The sequence below is a fragment of the Cardiocondyla obscurior genome, linkage group LG05 (genome assembly GCF_019399895.1).
Source record: "Cardiocondyla obscurior isolate alpha-2009 linkage group LG05, Cobs3.1, whole genome shotgun sequence".
In the NCBI taxonomy this organism is placed as follows: Eukaryota; Metazoa; Arthropoda; class Insecta; order Hymenoptera; family Formicidae; genus Cardiocondyla; species Cardiocondyla obscurior.
The window spans coordinates 2,821,175-2,834,755 of record NC_091868.1 but is presented as its reverse complement, the minus strand read 5'-3'; the positions used below and the strand labels follow the sequence as shown (position 1 = coordinate 2,834,755).

The 13,581-nt window shown below is 40.7% G+C and overlaps 1 protein-coding gene across 1 annotated transcript in view; it reads right to left on the bottom strand.

Annotated features, from left to right (window-relative positions):
* Positions 1 to 9,905: 9,905 nt before the first annotated feature.
* LOC139102966 (pancreatic triacylglycerol lipase-like) overlaps positions 9,906 to 13,581 on the bottom strand; it is a 195,239-nt gene continuing 191,563 nt past the window's right edge. Inside the window, exons 1-4 of the mRNA XM_070657201.1 lie at positions 12,393 to 12,684; positions 11,830 to 12,168; positions 11,469 to 11,711; positions 9,906 to 11,384 (exon numbers count right to left, since the gene is read on the bottom strand). Of these exons, the coding sequence (XP_070513302.1) occupies positions 10,975 to 11,384; positions 11,469 to 11,711; positions 11,830 to 12,168; positions 12,393 to 12,441 (1,041 nt within the window). The 5' untranslated portion in view covers positions 12,442 to 12,684 and the 3' untranslated portion in view covers positions 9,906 to 10,974. Of the gene's footprint in view, positions 11,385 to 11,468; positions 11,712 to 11,829; positions 12,169 to 12,392 lie in introns of the transcript that reaches the window.

Below are 13,581 nucleotides of genomic sequence, written 5' to 3'. Positions count from 1 at the left end.
CCGAAGGAACGGGGACGAGCCACCGTCGAAAGGGTGACCGTTCCCGCTCCCGGCCATTTCCTAGCAATTTCCTGACGCTGTTTTTCACGTGAACTTTTGAACTCGCTCCCCCGTAGGGTACCTTTTCACTGTAAAATATCTACTAAGTAGCGAGCGGCAAGGCTAGCCGGTTATAAATGGCCGCGTGCAAATATCGCAGGTTTTGTTGTCCAGATGCGGTCAGTATATTTAATGTCCTCTGGACGTCGGTCATCGTCGATGACCGCGCGACGAAAGTGTCCTTTGCAGAATTAATGGCCTGTCGCGATATCGATGGGTAAAAATTGACGGAAAACGAGTTCTGGATTTCCTTCCTGTATTTATTTCGCCGCGCGCGATAGCCTGGCTACGTTGCGATATAAAAAAGAAAAAAGAAAAAAAAAAAAAAAGAAAAAAAGTTTGATACGGTTGTTTTCCTAGATAATGTTAATTTTATCGGGTATTACAAATTAACACAAACGTATGTTTAAATAAATCTCGAAAGACTTGCGCGTTTGTCGCATAACGGCGATCAATGATATTGCGCGTGACTGCGAACGACACGCATGTATACGTAATAGAGATAGATGTATCAGATACATCGTGTGAAACAGTAGATTATTCATTAAACTGTTATTTTATTTTTATTTTTATTTTATTTTTCTTTCTTTCTTTTTTTTTTTTTTTGGATTATTTAATAGCAAAATATTCAGTGGGTATATTTTATTTAAAGTAATCTGAAAATATGAATAAACATAAGGGTGCAACGTTTTAGTGGTATTCTAAATTTGAAAAAAAGCACGAACTCTAAGATACCGAGCGTCTAAGAGTTTCGAGTCTTACATGCGTCTCAATGTTCGCCGCGACACGGCACGATTGGCCTTCGCAAATAAATGCTGCTTCAGAGATAAATTTATATACTTTATTTGTGATGCGGTAATAATTATTAGTTAATAACATATTTTATTATAAAATAGAAGTTAATGGTAACTGATTGATTCAATTACCACATAATTACAATTTAACTGGCTCGGATGATAAATAAATAATAAATAATTTAAATTTAATTTCTCAATAAATTCGCGTTATACAGTTGACGTGCAAATAATGATTATTTGTCGTCTCTGCAGACATATAACTCTGTGCGCATGATTCTGTGTGGTACCGTTTACACGATGGTTCAACCTCCCTTCTGCAATTCTACATTTTGAGCGTAAATATCGCATTATAAATAGATCGTTTCCAATAAAACATCTATAGCGGTAACAGTTAAGAAAAAAGTATCAAATAACGTATTTAGTTGAAACAAATTGTAATAACATTAAAAAGACATTGATCGGTATTTTGCGATAATGACAAGATGATAATATTTTTACAACGCGAATAGAAACATCGGTTTATTTCGAATTTAATAGTATTACACCTAATAGTAACATATTAATTTAATTTTTTTTATACATCTCTTTCTTTCTTTCTTTCTTTTTTTTTTTTTTAACAAAAAGAGAAAGCAAACTAACAATTTTTAAGAATCAAAATACAATCGAGCCAATTTGCACATTTACGATACACTTCCGAAACCTTCCTTAATTGACCAAAGTGACAGGGATCGATACCTCGCGCATTTTAATATCAATCCGATGTCGTGAGATAACGATAAAAGCCGGATATCTATTTCGATAGAATTTAGAAATGATTCGTATGCGACCGGTTATTAGAACGCGGGGCATTTGTAGCACGAGTGAAACCGTGAATAATCATCGGCGTTCGAATGCGTTCAGAAAAATACACGCGCCTTAAAGTTCGTTTTGTCCAAAAATGATTTACGTTCTAGAATAATGTATTATACGGGACGACGTTGTCGAAAGGCTCAGAAACGGTTTCCGATAGCACGAGACCAAGTTAGTCTTGACCATACGAAGTAGGTTCACGTATACTGACACGCGTGATTATCAGTGCGCGGAATTCATTGGCCCCCGAAGGACAGGGGTAGACTATTCACATCAATGCACCCTTACCGAAGGGTTGCGAAACTTCGAACTTGCATCCCCTGTATTCGCCCGGCGCTGCCAGGAAAAGCGTTGCGACCTTCTCAAGAACTCGATCGAATGTACGTTTTTTGTTTCGCATCGAGCGGCTTACTTTTAAGCGAATTATTTATTATATTATTTGCAATCGCGTTTATATAAAAAGAAATTAATAATTAAGTATAAACCGAAGAAATAATTTACATCCGTTGTGCCATTTTTTAGTCATTTACTCGCATATTTTATTATTAAAATATTTGTGAAGCATATTATTACGAATGATTCTTGTTTTCTTTTTATTGAGATATTATTTATCGATATATGAATTAGCTCAAATTAAACTACTTGGTGGTGCAATAAACAGCAGTTTTATAGTAATAATATAGTTTTTGCATATCAGAGGAGTATCAATATTATTTAGAACAAAGAAAATAGTATATTTTAATGTTGCGATGTTATCTCGTAGTAACAATTTTATGTTTTTATCGTATCTGCTTGCGCGTGTAACGCTACTTTCGCGAAATCCTGGAGTTGGCCAATAACTTTCCGGTGTTCCCACACAATTTCGCGGACAATACTTAGACCCCTTTTTAAGCAGGTCGATGGTGCCATCTGTTAGTAAATGCATCAACTAATCAATGCTCACGCATGTGCATTATTGTGCTTCCAAGTAATCTCTAAAAGGAAAAGTCGGCAATGAGGGTTCCTAATCGGATCGATGATTAAAAGGTGAATGTGCTTTGAAATTCATTTTGCGTGAAACAAAAATACGTAAAAATAATTGGAAAAAAGTACAGAAAAATAGGAAAAAATAAAAATTCAAAAAAATCGTAAAAAAAGTAAATTAATAACTCACCGAAAATAAAAAAAAAAAAATAAAAATAAAAAAACCCCCGTTTGAAATGCGACGTACACCTACGGAACGATCTTTTTCCGGCGCCGCTTTGTAAAGCAGGTTGCATTCTTTAGGCGTTTTTCATTCTCTTTGATCTTTTATCATATCGAATAATAAACGTTTATTTTAGTAGAATTTTGTATCACTGAAATAACTAATAACTACAATTATAGAAAAAGATTCGGGTGGGATGCTTTATAAGTTTTCGTATGAAACTCTGATATCTTTAGCCACAATAAAATTTTACTTCGCCGTATAAAACAGACGGTGGAAACGTTCTTGCCCCGCGATGCGAATACATATATAAATCCATGATTTCTAATTTTATCTTTATAACGCGAAACTGATGAAACTTCATTTATACGCACAATGCTCTGCGGAGCGCTATGCAGAAATGATAGGGTTCACCTAACAAATGCATTAATGTGATGAAATCGAAATCTTCGTAATTCAAACAATAATGAGTATCAGTTGAATATCGGAGAAGAGCAGTAATTTCGGGATAACATATCCCCCTCCGCAAAAGCATCGGCGAACAAGCCGGCCTCCGCACTCGCGCTTACGTTCGAAAACGCACGTAGGTCCATTACGAAACGATATAATGGCGCAGTCTATTATCTAAACAACGAGGAGCCCAGCAACGGAATCGTGGCGCGGCGTTGCGGGGTTTTGCCGCGAACGTTATTGATATTCCCGGCGGTCGTCTCGCTTTACGTTGAAATTAGCCGAACGGAGGAAGCCGCTACATAACGCTGTCGCGGATACAAACGAGAAGCAAAGCCGATGCACTATCAAGTATCGATCATCCGGCTCGCTCGAGAGCAGCCCGAACATCGTGGAACGACGCGGCGCCTTCTCCGTTCACGTACGTTTAACATCTTCGTCGAGATTCGCGCTTGCTATCTCGTCAATTCGTAAAGCTTCGAACCTGCAACGTTGACTCGCGAGGAAACGCACTTCTCCTCGCAACCGGCGATAAAAATGAAAAAGCACGGGATAAAGAATTAGGCAGAGATATGAATTGGTCATTGTGGAAGAAAAACATGTGTTCTTACGAAAGGGAAACTTTGATGAAGGCAGAAAAAATTCTTACAATAAGAAACTTTAACGAACAAGGTGGAGTTTGAGCGTCTTCGTTTAACACGGCTTGAAATTTGATGTAATTTTTTTTAGAGGGGGAAAAAAAATATAATAAATGTACCTAACCCATTTATATAAAATATGATTGTATCCCTTTCGCAATGATCGATTCAAATATTTCAAATGCAAAGAGAGCCGGAGCGAAAGGCGGAAATAGCGTGAAGTGTGCGCAGAGCGAGTGCCCATTGCCAAAGGGCGAACCGGCCGATCGGACCTTCCCCGTTTGTCCAATCGATCGGGCTAAAGATTTTCGACCCTTAATTAAGATCGCGAGGACACTCGAGTTTTCAATTAAAAGAGTAGCGACGCGCGTTCTCTCTTCTGTTGTCTCTGTTTCTCGTCGTCGTTCTCTTTTTGTTAGAGCCGCCGTCTCCGTCGTTTGCTCATTCATTTCGTATTTTTATCCCTCTCCGTCTCTCTCGTTCTCTCCCTTTCTCGCCCATCCCCCGTATTTTTCTCGCCCGCGCGTTCTTTTTGCCTCGCCCGCCTGATGCGCTGGCAACATTAAATGCAATTTTGTGCAACGCATCCTCCAAGGGTACTCGGATCCCGATGGTGTCTCCCGAACCACTTTTTCCGTTTTGGCCACTTTTGTGGAGTGCGCGTGCACGCGGTCGTGTCATTTTTGTTTCCGACAACGTTTCCGATTCTTTGTCGGACGATATCGAAAAATATTTGTTGCCTCGTTACCTCGATGCTCGAGATCGCGGGCAATATTCTAGCAGCCGGGCGCACCGAGGATTTTCCACCGGGCTGGCCTGCTCATGAGCATTGAAATATTCAAACAACCACTTCATGCTGTTTCTAAATTCTTGAATATCGGAAAAGCTGGGCGTCTCTTTTCAATACCGTGGCCGGCGCTCCCGATCGAACGAAATTGAGATAATAATAGAATAACGCGGGCGTATCTCGCGGCGCGTTCGGCCGCGATCCGTTCTCGTAAGAAGCGCGAGGTTTCTCGGAGAGGCACCCGCTCACCTCGCGATTGTCGCGCGCTTGAAGGGGGAAAAAGTACACGCGGGGGAAAAGCAGGAAGCGAGAGCGCGATCGGGACGGACGGAGGGTGGTATTTTTGGTTATCCCCGTCGGTGTGTCGATACGAGTCGCGAATGAAGGGTAACGGTAACCCTCCCGCGCCCAATGCCAATTTTTGCCGCATACAAAAGCGCGGTACGCGTGCCACACGCGGCGCTTTCCCGCCCACGCACGCACGCACGCATGCACGCACACACGGCACCCAGGCAGAGCGCTACGTGCGCCCGATAATGCTGCACGATGACCATGGGACACTGGGCTGATTGGGGTGTGCAGGCGACCTATGCAGTTTAATTTATGTTGCATCACCAGCCAGTCGTACGTGCATCAATCCGAACAAGTACGCGATCGCGTCTCGCTCGCGTTCCGATGCGGTTTTTCGCGACGCCGACCGGCGGCAACTTCGTCTGATACCACCGACGACGTCCGTATTCGCGGTGCGTATCGGTATACAGAACGCCTCCGTGTGTATGTGCGTGTACGCGTGTATGTTTGCGTGTGCGTAAATGAATGCACGTACATGTTCGTAGACATCGAACCGGCCATGCGTTTGTAGTCAGCCATCTTTGTTAATCGTGAGTATTCGCCACGAATAGACAGATAGATTAAATATACGGTCGCTCGAACACCCTCCCCCGTGAATTTCTCATATCAGATATCGCATTTGCATCGGGTAATGCCAGAGGCCGTTTATTCGAAAATTTATCATGTCGAAAAATTATCTAGTCGATGGAAAGATCCGCCTTATCTTTAACTCGAGGAGACCATATGTCAAAAGAATGCGTAATACAGTTAATTTTAGATTGAAATTTATAACCTTTCGGATTCTGGGCTGCAAAGAATAACTGAAATATTTTAGTGGAAAAAAGAAAAAAAAAGATTGCACAATTATACTGTAGAACAAAAATACTCAGCTCATTTTTGCTTGAAACGAGAAATATTCTTAGCACGTGTTACATTTGTCGCTGCCTTTCGCGATATAAATATATATTTTTTAATAATTCCTAAAATGTGCGATATAATCAAGTTGATATTTATTACAAAATTCGATATTATTTCTCCGAGAGTCTCTCGTTTCTCAGCTTCTTAATTTTTATAATGAAACGAATGTTGACGGCGCAATATGCTTGCCACTAGTCACCGCGTGATTTAGTAATCGCCAATGAGTCGTACTCGCGATATGAACTGGCCGTTTATCAACGCGTTCCAAGATCAAAAGAGCAATAAATAAAAAAGCGCCGCGCGAGTCGCGCGACAGAGTCGGAATCGGCGAAGAAAGGCGTAGGAGGAAAGCTAATTAGCGCGGATCGAAACCTACGGCGCTTGATAAATGGACAGCCAATATTTGGACTAAGGGCGCTTACTCGCCCTCTCGCCAGCCGCGCTTTTTTTCCCCCCCTCGCGTTCCTTTTTTTTTTCTCTTCTTTTTTTTATCGCGAAGTTCTTTACATTGATCATCGCGGAAGACGCGTGATGGTACACGAAGGGGGCTGAACGGGGGATGAACGACGACGACGAGCGTACGCACAACTTACGCGCGTTTGGGTAAATATCTCCGCGGGTATTTACACGAGCGAGCTCGACTCCGAGATAGCCCGTGATTAATGGCCCTTCTTCAGGCTTTATTAACGACCTGTCCACCCAGCCCCGCCTTGACCACTTTTGGAAAACCTCGTGTAGCCGGCAAGTTCGTCATATACGATTTTATTCAGAAGCTTCCTGAAAGCGCGGGAAAAAGGGGGGGGGGAAAGAGAGAGAGAAAGAGGTAATGCTCGTTTGAGCTTTCACGAGCTCTCGTCGTGCCTGTGACGATCTTTCGAAACTCAAAATCGCCACGTGAATCCAACACACGTGGCGGTCTCAAAAATTCGCGCGGTACCTAATTGTTTAATCTACCGAATAAATTGTTTGCTTGTAACGCGTTATCTTTTATCGATTATTCAATTCGCATGTTGCGCGTACGCACGTTAATTGTTATATGTATATGATTAAATCGATTCCGCGAACGCGCATGGTTCTTTCGAGAGCGTACGGTCTTTTCGCTGAACGGCGGACGTTGAGTCACACGGTGAAAAGGCCATAAAGGTACCGTATAAATACACGGGTAATCCTATCCGATAATAGTCGCACGGTCAATTAAGATGACCGTCATAAGAACCAATTAAACGTAAGTGCGTGACCACCCCGGCTTGGGTTACGTATTTACGATCTAAAATTATGCGTTTTCGTCGCCCGCGCTCTCCCATTACTCGCCCTACGATTTCTTTCTCGAGTGGCCTCGCCTCCCTCGCCCTTCCCCTTACGTTCGATTATGTAATTTCATCTGTGTACGTACGCGCACCTGATTTCGTGCCACGCACGTCGCGACTCTTCGCCAGGACGGAAAACTAAGGGGGGGGGAGGGGAAATGCGGGAAGGGGAACACGTTTCCAAAGCGTCGTATAATTCATCGTCAAAAGTCGGCCATAATCGACGCAATTATGCGTATAACGTAATTATCAGTTTATTTCCTCGGCTGTACGATGGACTGAAGCGGTACTCTTTGGAAATGCGTAAATAATATATTTGCGTATAAACGTGACGACCGGATGTGTGATCTACGTGATTAATCGCCGCGTTAATTAAAATGTTCGCTTAATAAGTTCGCTTAAATGGCGGGAAAAACAGCGCGGCGATTCATTTAGCAATTATTTTATGTAGTTTATACGCACGTACACACGGCGAGTGGAGTACTTGGGTGCGATGCCCAATACACTCGTGCATACGATAATGCGACCGAACCCCAAAGTGCACCGCGACAATAACGATTCCAGACGGATTAATTCTCTTCGATGGGACGTCAAGCGCGCGGCGATTTAAGACACGTAACGAGAAACGTCTTTATCTTTTTAAGGTCGGGTGGGTAAAAAAAAAGGTCCCGTGTACGTGGGCACATACGCGGAATGTATGCGATCTGTCGAAGAGTGGCTCTCCCTTCTTTTTTTCTCTTTTTTTTATTCGAAACCCTTTATCGTCCCGGTTTCTCACATTCATGACTGATCACCAAACGAGTCGCCGCAAGGGTACAAAAAAAATAGAGTGCGGCGTTTATCAAATATATATTTGCCTCCCTCGAAAGGCAATCGTCGGAGCTCGGTCCATTTTCTGTACTCGCCCTGTTGTTCCACCTGCCTAATTAGAGGTTTTGATATGAGAAAATCACTTCCGGCTAAAGATAATATAATATTACAACGATGATCGCATTATTGTACACTTTGTGCTCGTAAATTCGCGATTTTCGTGATTAGATTATCCATGATAATCATCATATTGATTTTGCGATAATTTATAATACGGTAATTAATTATTTTATACGTAATTTCTTGATATTTTAAATGTGCATCGATAAACATTATATTATACATTATATTAAACAGTAGAATATTTTGCGCCACGAATAAAACATACGCTCATTTCTCTTTTTCCGCGATTGTTGTTTAATCATCTTGATCATTTTATGCGCTATTCGTTTCCTCTCTTTCTGTTCATAACTGAAAAAAAAAGAAAGAAAAAAAGAAAAAAAAAAGAAGAGTTAAAAATATATTCTCCATTTGGTTTTAAATACTTTTATCGAAGTATCGCAAATCCGACTGTACGTGTACACGCGCGATGGTTTTCTTGGACAACATCAACTTTAAAAGGAGCAAATAAATTCCCGTTCGGTGTCGATACTTTCAGAAAAATGAACGGCAAGGGGATTGTTTCGCGCCGGGAAAAGACCCGTCCCGGACTAGCCCGCGGGTTGAATGCGATCAGAAGGACAACACTTCCGCGGCTAGAACACAGGCAGCGAACGCTACGTATGCTGATATATGGACCCGTCTCGCGTTGATAGATACCAGAAACTTTACAACTTTAATTTTTCCCTCGGCGTCAATTTTGGGTTTTAATCTTGACCTACACCTCGGACAGGTCGCGCCAGACAAGAAAAGAATTATTACCGCTGCAATTAAATAACGCGTGCTCCTCCGTGTGAATCGTATCTGAGTCCCTCGGTACTTTGTATATCTCATTTGAGAAAGAGATTTTACATATCAACAGAATGGTAATATTACGTAAGGCCGCAGATAAGATTACCGATTAAATAACTAAAAATTGATATAAAATTACGCAATCGTTCTACGATACTGACGATACCGCTGGTAAAAGTTTTATCTTAGAAGTGTTTTATTTTAAAATTAGCAGGCATTAATATGAGTTAAAGAAAACGCATGACCGATTAAGAAAGTTGTATTCCTATTTGGGACGTCCTGTATCAGGATTTTTTCGGTTTACCTATTCAGGACCCTTGTTCACGTGAGATGGTATTCATACTCAGGTGGCCGGCTTGCATCTGGCGAATCTATTGTTCACACGTTAATGAAACACGGCCCCGGCTTCGCCAACTTTTATCGCGGATATTTCAATTGCGAGTGCGAACAATTGATACTCTCGACGTATATCCGCGATGGAAACATACGACGCCTTATCGAATTTGTAGATATCGCGATTTAGCGCCGGGAATCAATCGTTTCGGAACGAATACTTTTATCAATTTTTATTGCGTTAATTATATTAGCACGTACGCTCAATCCGAAACTTACAGAACAGCTCGTTTCAGATTCCTTCTCAATCGGTTTGAAAGCAGACGATTGAGATAAAAAATTGGTAAGATATTTTCAAACAGCGTCGTAATTATTATACTTACGATTAAAAGACAGATTATTATTCAACTGTATAGGTTTAGGTTCAGCGCGAAAGAAACACACGTTAGATTCTTTGTAAAAATTTAATAGTATTTGTACATCAGTGCTCAGTTATATACAAGTGTAAATTTTATCACATTTTATTGCGTAGCTAATATCATAAAAATGATCGCGCATCTCCCGATCCTCCCGTCTAAATCTAGCGTTTTTGTAATATTTGCGACGTATAACGTTGTTTTGAAGATTAGTCGCTCGCATGTGCGCTAAAATCAAAGATAGCTTACATTTCGAGGTAGTATCTCTTATTTCGCGAAAATCTCGTTTATCTACCTTTTTAAAAACTTCATCTTCTGCATTACGTTAAAATAATAAATATCTGTGTCTGTTTACACGAAACAGCCCGGAGTCTAAAACTTCAGCGTTGTTTAATCTGACTGTTTTTCTGCATCGCCTTATTATCTTTGTTGCTACGCGCGATACACGCGAGATGTGTATTACGATAAAAATTTAATGCACCGCGGCTAAGACCGCAGGGTGGTCCGAGCGATTTCGCATTTGGAAAGGCCGTCTCGGTGGATGTTTGCATGCGTGTACGCACCGAAGCGTTGCGAGTCGTGACGAGGAAAAAAATGGACAACGTCGGAGAATTTAATACGTGCATTTAACGCAACTTGGCTCGCATTTAGAGAACGCCGGGCGTATCCGCCCAGTATTTTGCATTTCCAATAAAACGTTATGATGCATTTTACGTCGCGCGAGACGTATTTCGCAAAATACGTGCTGATTGCGCCCGCGCCGGTAATTAGGTCGACGGTAAAGTAAAACGTCGACGCGGCGGGGACAATACTTCATCCTGTTCTTTCGACAAATATTACCTACGACGGCCGGTATCCTGACGATTTGCCGTTCCCGGCTTAGACGGTATAAAAATACCTTGGTACGGAGAGCTCCAATATTCGCGCACGAAGCAGTCGTTGCGGGTAGAAATGAAATTACGCACCGTGAACGCGTCCGATCGATTGCCGGGAAAAACGAGCTTAGCTCGGCACGGATCTCGCCCTCCACAAATGAATTTCTAAATCTAGAATCTCCGGCTGATCGCCGGTCAATTTTTTTTTTTCTTTTTAATTCGCGGGCATCAGCGTAGCTTCGCGAACGGAGCTGACGACTTGGTTATCAGATAGTAGACACCGTTCGCGCTGAAGAGCGGCTTGTGACCGCCCATAATAGACGAGTGCGAGTTCTTGCACAAGCCTAACTTGAATCGACGGTAGCTTTTGCAATTCTTTCCGTGGAAGCCCACCTGGCTGTTGATAGACTCCGCGAAGTATCTGTACGAGCGGGCGTGAGAACACGCGCCGCTGACATCCACAGGGCAGCCGATTTGCTTTTTGCCGCCGTTAGGATAAAAGTCGACGTCTCCGATAGGTACTAAATATCCGAGCAATCCGGCGTTAGTATGAATGATCTCAACATACTTTGCGTCACCACTCGAGATCCTAGATCCTGGGCCAGCAAGATGAAAGTTCGGTAAAGCTGGATCTAGCCCTGGAGACAATAAGTTAAAATATTAAATATCCTTGCCGAATATAAATAATAATTTCGATATAAAAAAAAAAAAGAGAAACTTACCTACGACATAACTGATATCGCTGTTAGCGTTGCGAGCGGCGATCCCAACTACATGGGCACCAAGAGAGTGACCCACCAGTGTAGTTTGCGAGGAATCCATTCCGTGTTTCATAAGAAAATTGATCATACTGGCGACAAATCGGCCGACCAGAACGACACGCTTGCTGGCCCAAACGTAGGGCCTGATGCTTATTGAGCTCCAGTCGATGACGATGACGTTGTAATCACCATGTTGCAGATAACCTGCACAAGACGCGACAGACGTTAGAATTAATCTGAGTCTCGTAAATGATAAGTAATACAATTCTATGATATTACAAAGACGCTTTAGATCGTAACGTTATAAATAATGTTCACATACCGTCGCGGACTGAGGTGCACGCCACGCTGTTTCGTGAATTCATCCATCCGTGAGTTACAAAACGCGTTGGTTTTGCGGGATCGAAATGACTATTCTTCAAAGCGGCCTCGTCGTCGACGTAGAGCATACTCGGCTCGGCAGGATTGTCTTTCCGATACAGATAGAAAAAGACGCGGCTCGCGACTTCACTGTCGCTTTCATCTGCATCGTCGTCGCTTAATGTCACCCTCACCAAGTTCTCATTGTCGTCGTACACGTACGCTACTTTATCTTTAAATAACTTTTTATCCAGCGCGGTAAAAATATCGTCAGGAAACGGGTCCTCTTTCATTGGAAGTCCTGCGCAATCGAGAGACGAGAAGTTCGTACATTGCGTGATAAAAAGAAGTGTGCAAAAAAAAAATATGTCGAGTAAAATTTTTTAGTTAAAAAAAAAAAAAATATTAAGACGCAAGGTTTTTTTTTTTGCTTGAATTTTAAATCAACGTGTGAATTCTAGGATCGCTAAGAAATTAATTATTTCTTTTTTTTTTACATGATAAACGTGTAAATTTTATTTTTACCAGACACCGTGCAAACAAGCAAGACCCCAATTAAAGTTTGTATCTTCATGTTAAATTCTTGTTAACACTGTACGTTAAATCACTTATAAGGCGCCCGTCTTCCGTCGATATACTTATATACCATTTTAACGATAAGATAAATTTCATTCTTGCCGCTCGTATCATAACTAGAATCAATTATTCGATAATATCTGAAATGTCCTGTTCGCACAATAATACTTGCATCAAATTTTTACATATAAATTAATTGAAATTTAAAATGTTACACGTTTGACTAAAGCACGATTTACGCTTTTGATCTCTAAATATAACATTATAATAATATAACGATATAATAATATTTTTTTATTTAACAATCTATTTCGCCAACTATTTTAACGTGCCGAGTATTAACGATAAAATAATTATTAAACCGAAACGTAAAACAAAGTTATATAATGGCTTAGTTTTTTAGTTCTTAAGAAGAAAAGAATTTCAATTAATGTTTTAACAAATTTGCTTAGCACTTTGCGAGCTCATTGATAATCGAACGCAATAAATTACAAAACATGCGATGAAAAAATAATACACCGCAAATAAGAGAAGTTTATCACGTTATTATAATTTCGAGCAACAGGCGAGTCAATTTTATTAATTCCCGATTATTTTTTATCTCTTTTGATAACAAAAGAAGAAATACAATAAAATATATAACAGCAATATTCGTAAAAAGAGATATTAAGCAGCATCGATTAGAAAAGAAAATGTTTACTTTAATAAGCCTCAATAAGCTTCTAAAACAAGATCGATATAATATTGATAAGATGTCATTTATTTTTTTTTCAATGTTAATTATCCGATACGTGTATCGTCCGATTCTATTGCCGTATTGAGATTTGCTATTTTTTTTTTTCACTTCTGATTCGCGCCAGATAAATCAATGTCTTTTGTCTTTGCCGAGATTATTCGATACGTTTAATCAGCGAGTGTGTTATTGAATTAACAAAATCTTATTAAGATCAAGAATTAAAAGATTGACAGAAATCACGTGCAACAGATATATATTAATGGATATTCTATCGCGCAGAAGAATTGTACACAAAACGCTAGAAGTACGAAAATGCAAATTAATACAGCGTAACAATTCGATAAATCATATAATTTAAATATAAAACGATTGGTCAGCTCGTATTCCACACATTCCAATATC